Genomic DNA, 7,203 nt, shown 5'->3' with positions numbered 1-7,203 from the left:
CAGTCAGCTACTGCCTCACCTATGAAGTTGGCACATTTTAAATTCCTTTCTCTGACCCAACGTGATATTTGCACCTTGAGGTTTTGCAATATTTTACAAGGCAAATTCAGAGGGCAGGTTTATCAGGTGACCTGTTTTCAGGAGAAGTGATTGCGACACTGTGTGTTTTCCTGTGGTTCAGCCTCGCCTTGACTTTAACTGGAGTCCTCATGGCCTGTTTGGGCTTCCTCACATTTCATAACTTTCTACTGGTTGCTGATAGAGAACCCTGAATCTCAGTGTTTAACTCTCTAAAGGACGATGCAACATCAGCTGTGTCAGTGCCTCGTAACTTGCTGAATGATAAGTAGGATAACAGGTTTTTGCAAAACTAACACCCAACCCAAGTCATGGAGATGAGAGATTTGCATTCACATAGCACCTCTTACATTGTCCCAAGTGCTTTATAGCAAAAGGAGGATTATTGACATGTTGTTAGTTGGGAAACATGGTGACCTATTTACGCACAGCCAGTTCCCATAGATGGAACAATAAAACTGTTTGTTAATAGATGTTTATTCGATCATAAGATGTCGGAGAAGTGGGCCATTCAGCCCATCAAATCTGCTACACCATTCAATACAGATCCTGGTTTATCAGATAATCCTCAACTCCACTTTCCCGCAGTTTCCCCCATATGCCACAATTCGCTGCCTGATTAAGACTGAAGTCACACAGCATAGGAACAGGCCCTTTGGCCCATCATATGTATGCCGACCGTTAACACCAAACTATACTAATCCCATTTACCTGCACTTGGTCCATAAAATTCCAGGACATGGTAGGCTAAGTCCTCATCCAGAAGCTTCTTAAGTGTTTTGCTTTGAATATACTGAATGGCCTAGCTTCAACAGCGCTCTGTAGGGAAGTGTTACACAGTATAATCACCTTAAAGAGGAAATTTGTCTTCCATCCATCTTAAATGTGCGATCCCTTATTCTGAGATTATGCCCTCTGGGCCTTGACTCTCCCACAGGGAGAAGCAACCTCTCCACATCTACCCCGTCAAATCCCCAAATAATCTTCAATACAGTCTCCTCTTACTTTTCTATATTCCAATGAGTATTGGCCCATCTTACTTCAACAAGACAGACACAGAGTCAAGAAACACATCAGTCATCACCCCATTGAATGGCAGATGATGCCTGAAGAACTGAATGGCCAAGTCCCATTCTCATGTGGTGAACATACTGTGAGCAGTGAGTGTCTCTCTTATCTGCTGGAATCACAGCCCTTACTCTCTCCCTTAGTCACGGCAGTGCACCCCACCACAAGCACAAAGGTTCTGGAAATAGTAACATCACCAGCATTGAGGCCTCCAAAGCCCATCTAACTCTGGGTGAGGCATGTTCCCCAAATCATGGCCAGTCACCCACCTAAGATCACGCATCATAAACAGCTGAACACTGGTAAATGGCACAGACGTGCCCCACACAAACACTGAGCAGTCCCTGGAGAAATCCATCTCTGTGTGTCACATTGAATATTGCCAGTATGAACCCCACTAGTCATGATACCTAGAAGTGGCACATCAGCAGCGTTACAGACCAACTTCTGATACCGAGTGAAGAGCCAGTGTTAGAACAAACAGGAAAGGTAGGTCCAGTTGTCTTTAGCAGCATCAGCTGTGGGAGAATCTGCCGGTTACAGATAGGCGCGAACAACCTGCAATCAGCAAATACAAGATAACAAGGTGTAGAGCTGGAGGAATGCAGCAGGCCAAGCAGCATCAGAGGAGCAAGAAAGCTGACATTTCGGGCCTAGACCCTTCTTCAGAAATGCAGTTCCTACCATCTCATCAGCAAATACAACCTTCTGACAATCTTCATCTGCAACACAGCCACCACTTCCACCTCACGTGGCACATAATACACTGTGTGCTTGCATTGTACAGCGTGTGTATATAAAAAACAATCCACGTCTGTTCACATCACAACAAAAGGACAAGGAATGGTGTCCCTTCTCCAGGCATTTCACGCTGGTTCACCTGAGAATTGCAGTTTAATGCTCAGACAAAAGCATCAGCAGATGTGAGGAGATGCCACCAGAGGGCAGTGCTGCCTGCAGCTAGCAGGAAGAAAGTATTAAATGCAATGCAGCGACCTATAAAAGATCCCAGGCCAATATCAGAGAGCAGGTTAGCTCAGAGCTCCCCGAATATTTAAACTGGAACCTTGCTACCAAACAGACAATGCTATAAGAAGCTCCCACCCCTATAGAAATTCCTATTCTGCAAGAGTATATTTTCTACTAATTAAGCAGATTGCTCCCATTACTCAGATTCAACTATCATTGTGTACATACACAGAGATTCAGGGTTGGATAATGGCGTGAAACATTAAACATCAGCCTTCCTGCTCCTCTGATGCTGCTGGGCCTGCTGCGTTCATCCAGCTCTACACCTTGTTATCTCAAACATTAAAAACTGGCTGTCTTATGCACGTTGACCTCACTGCAAACAAAAATCAGCAGTGGATAAGTCACCACTACCCATAATTATAACTGGCCCCAGCAAGTCAACTCTTAAAGAGGCCTATAGAACTGCCCCAGCCCTAAGGTCAGGAATCTCCCCTTCAAGACATTCCCTGAAATGTCCCTCTTGGATCATGCAGAGAGACAATAAATATGTAACTGGTCACCGCTGCTCTCAAACAAGCCAATGAGGGAAGGCGGGGGGGCAGGAAATCAGTTGGGACAGAGGAGGGTCTTACTGCTTTGCAGATGAATAGGAAGAGCAGCTCTCACAATCAAATGCAGTCTCACACATAACAAACACACATGGGTAATGGTAGGTCAGGGGCCCTGACAGTGAGAAAACCACAGTCCAACACCGTTCACTAGAGTCGGGGGCAGGGAATTCCGACTCACTGCTGAGGGCAGCAACTCACTATCTCAAAGCGTCATGGCTCTCACGCGTCGGAACAGGATCGAGATTACCAAAACTATTCAGACTACAGGGAAAGGGGTGTGATTACTTGGCAAGCCGACATTAATTGGCTGTGTTGCAATGGAGACAGCATCAGGAAATTATATCCTCTTCAATCTCCCAGGAAATTGTCAAAAAAAAAGTGCAAGGCCTGATCAGGGTGGGGCTCAAAGCCTACAGCAAAATGCACGGATTGTAAGCGAACTGAGTGTAAATTATGAACTGGGTGAAGATGAGCAACTGATGAGTGAACTGAACAAACGATGCACAGACTGTGTGTGAAGTGAGCTGTAATACCTCACTGCAGCAGCATCTTCCACCCCACACAAGGTGCAGGGCTGCCCGAAACGTCAGCCTCTCTGCTCCTATGATGCTGCTTGGCCTGCTGTGTTCATCCAGCCCTGCACCTTGTTGTCTCGGATTCTCCAGCATCTGCAGTTCCTACTATCTCTTCCACCCCACAGCCTGCAGGAGTCCAATTACCAAATCGTCAGACTTTCAGACCTACTAGAGCGAGGGCTGAAGGAATTCAGGGAAAACCATGAATTCTAAACTGCAGTCAAATCTCTCAAGCAAGGCAGAAAAGTGGCTATCCACAAGACCTTGGGGACAGTCGTTACTAACCTATACTTCAAATTCCCTGTTCTAACTTTACTGGGGTTTCAGTAACTGTTAATCTAAATCACATCGGCACAGCACCAGGTCATAAACCAGGTCACAGCCCCTTAACAAAGGAGCAATTCCTTCCTTACACTGACCATAGCACCAAGAGAGGCCTGGACTGCTACAGTCAGAGACCAAAGATGGAAGATATAACACTGATCCTGCTCATGGCCACAGCCATTACTAACAGCACTGACTCCTCCTGTACTTAAAGGCATCATCCTTTCATTGTTAGGGACAACGCTTGCTGTTGGAAATCAAAAATACTGTGCCGTGTGCTGGGGCAGTGTAACCACAGCTCGGAAGCTTTGTCTGTCTCTAATGTGAAACCTCATTAGTACCCCCAAAAGCTTTACAACGGGAGGAAGGTGGTCAGGCTTGGGATACAGGATTTGTTGGTGATTAAATTCACATCAGCGTGAGAACGGAGGGGCTGATCCTATCCTGAAGCCTGCTTCTCTACCTCCAACGACGATGCCCCTGCTCCCAGCTCCTATCAGTACAACTTAACCGAGTTAGTGCACAATACAAGGTCACTGGATGGAGTCAAAAACATTCACCCCCAGAGTCTGACAAAGGTTCTTTCTTTTCATCATTTAATGATGGGTGAAAATAATCATCGCTGTACATGGAGATTCCGTTGATTATGTTCGTATTCCAGGTGCTGCATGGGGTGAGCATTTACAAAACCTCTAATTCCTATCGGACCAATAACTGCACCCTCAGGCAGTAGTATAAAATCATAATATGTAGACACACACGTACAAACAATATCTTGGTCAACCCACACTCCCCACTGTAAAGTAAGTCCCATGACACAGTATACAGCAGCTCCAGGACACCAGTCAGCGTAGAGGACCACCGAGGAAGGTCTCGTGACCAGTCTCCACAGTACCCTGCAATGGCTCAGCGAGCAGGAAAGGTTACTCCAGCTGGACAGTTCCTCCTGCTGCTTCAAGGGCAGCCTTCAGTTTCTCTGCTTCCTCCTTCCCGACTTTAGCCTTCACCTCTTGAGGAAGAGACTCCACCAGTTTCTTCGCCTGGTGATAAGCAGATAGAAGGTTAATCACAGAAAGGGGAAATCCTCTGAACCCAGTGACACTTTCTGTACAGCGGGCAGAGACCCCGTTCCCCCACCCCAGCTCTCAGTCAGCAAGGATTCAGATCCAAACCACCACCCCCCTCATCCCAATGTTTCACTCAAGGGAAGAGTACCTCAAAATGTGACTCCATGGAAAATCAGAGTTGTCCAAAAACTGGGCCCTTTTTGCTTCAGTTGTCGAGGGGTGAAATTTTTAAAAACAATGTACCTACACCAATGCAACTAGACACTACATTGGCTTCAGATCAGTTACTGCTTTTGTAACTAGGATCATAGAATCCAAACAGCGTGGAAACAGGCCCTTCGGCCCAACAAGTCCACACCGACCCTCAGAGCATCCCACCCAGACCCGACCCATCCCCACTCCCCCCATAACCCACCTAATCTGCACATTCCTGAACACTACGGGTAACTTCCCATAGCCAATCCACCTAGCCTGCGCATCTTTGGACTGTGGGAGGAAGCTGGAGTGCCCGGAGGGAACCCACACAGACACAGGGAGAATGCACAAAACCCTGCTTTATCCCATACTCCAAGGGACCCTTGACCTGAGATCGGGCATGACTTTGGTATCGAGGGTGCCAGGTCTCAGGTATGGGCCCTCGTGCTTGTATCAATGGGATCACTCCCTTCAACTCGACTCACCTGCACCAGGTTGAGGCCAGGAATACAGTTCTTCACCTCCTTAATGAGCTTCACTTTCTCTGCCGCTTTGAATTCTGTCAGTTTCACTGTGAAAAGGGATTTCTCTTTCTTTACCTGGGCAGTGTCTTCGTCTGCCTGCTGGACGGAACAAGGCCAGAGAAAACAGGAGAGGCATGAGAGAGGGCGAGGAAACGGGTCAGATAACATGTCATGCTTAAAAAAGGTAAAGTCAATGTAGGTCTACCATAGGGCTGCTCTCTCCTTACAGACACACAAGTGGCAGTGGTTTAACCCGAAGGTCAGCATGCCTCAGGCAAGGGGAGGGTCCTTCACGCTGATCTCAGCCAGAACAGGAAATCCAACCTGCGCTGTTGGTGTCACAACGCGTCACAAACCAACCATCCAGCCAACTGAGCTAACTGACCCCACATATATGTGTATACAGTATTGCAGGTTTGTCACAGCTGATGTCATTGCTCAGTGTTACACTATGGATTTACTGCTCATACCAGAGGGAAGTGCAGGGTTTCATATTAGAATCCAGAAAGCCAAAAAAAGAAACAACTGGCCAATTTTTAAAACAATTCACTGTTTGAATTGTGTTCATGTTATATCACACAGAAACCCTCCTGGGCAGCTGCTGAATGCAATGTTAATTGAATAATTAATTGTATATTAGTTAACTGAGCATTACGAATTGAGTACTGAATATTACTAGTACTAGGTCTAGTGATTACTGCACAGACTCAGCACAAACAAACATGAGATACCACTTTCTTGGATAACTATACTATCAACCTGCTCCTTTTCCTCAGGCCAGCAGCTTTGTGTGTTCTGAGCCTTGTAAGAAACATCTGGCTCTCGGAGTGCAGATTCCATCTAAGACCCATTTTCTACAAACACCTGCTTTTATAAAAATTCATTCACGGGAACGTGGACTTTGCCAGCTGGACCAGCATTTATTGTTCATTTCTAGTCTAGATCCCTAGCCTCTGACCTGGTTTTGTAACCACAGGAGGCCAAGATGGATCATCCACTCGGCACTTCTGGTTGAAGATTGTTGTGAATGCTTCAGCCTTATCTTTTGCACTGATGTGCTGGGCTCTTCCATCATTGAGGATGGGGATATTTGTGGAGCCTCCTCCTCCAGTGAGTTGTTTAATTGTCCATCACCATTCACGACTGGATGTGGCAGGACTGCAGAGCTTAGATCTGATCTGTTGGTTGTGGGATCGCTTAGCTCTGCCTATCACTTGCTGCTTATGCTATTTGGCGTGAAGTAGTCCCATTTGGTGGCTTCACCAGGTTGACACCTCATCTTCAGGTATGCCTGGTGCTGCTCCTGGCATGCCCTCCTGCAGTCTCCACTGAACCAGGGTTGATCCCCTGGCTTGATGGTAATTGCAGAGCTAGGGATACGCCGGGCCATGAGTTTGCAGATTGCGTTGAGGATATAATTCAACTTTTGCTGATGGTCCATAGACCTTCATGGATGCCCAGTCTTGAGTTGCTAGACTTGTTCGGAGTCTGTCTCATTTAGCACAGTCAGAGTGCCACACAACACTGTGCAGGGTATTCTCAATGTGAAGGCAGGACTTTGTCTCCATAAGGACTGTGCGGTGGTCACTCTTACTGATACTGCCATGGACAGAGGTATCTGCAGCAGGCAGGTTGGTAAGGATGAGATCAAACATTCATATTCTCTCTTGTTGGTTCCCACTGTGCCGCTACCTCTGTTGGGTCTGTCCTGCCAGTGTGACAGGACGTATCCAGGGTTAGCAATGGCGTTGTCTGGGATATTGGGTATAAGATATGATTCTGGGAATGC

General features: G+C 46.8%; 1 protein-coding gene across 1 annotated transcript in view; it reads right to left on the bottom strand.

Moving 5' to 3' along the window:
* Positions 1-4,207: 4,207 nt before the first annotated feature.
* mrpl12 (mitochondrial ribosomal protein L12) overlaps positions 4,208-7,203 on the bottom strand; it is a 14,066-nt gene continuing 11,070 nt past the window's right edge. The window contains exons 6-7 of the mRNA XM_048611090.1: positions 5,376-5,510; positions 4,208-4,668 (exon numbers count right to left, since the gene is read on the bottom strand). Coding sequence (XP_048467047.1) covers positions 4,552-4,668; positions 5,376-5,510 — 252 coding nt within the window. The 3' untranslated portion in view covers positions 4,208-4,551. The remainder of the gene's footprint in view (positions 4,669-5,375; positions 5,511-7,203) is intronic.

This window comes from Rhincodon typus, chromosome 23 (genome assembly GCF_021869965.1).
Source record: "Rhincodon typus isolate 14 chromosome 23, sRhiTyp1.1, whole genome shotgun sequence".
Taxonomy (NCBI): Eukaryota; Metazoa; Chordata; class Chondrichthyes; order Orectolobiformes; family Rhincodontidae; genus Rhincodon; species Rhincodon typus.
Note: the sequence above shows the minus strand (reverse complement) of the source record. Positions and strands in the feature narration are given on the sequence as shown.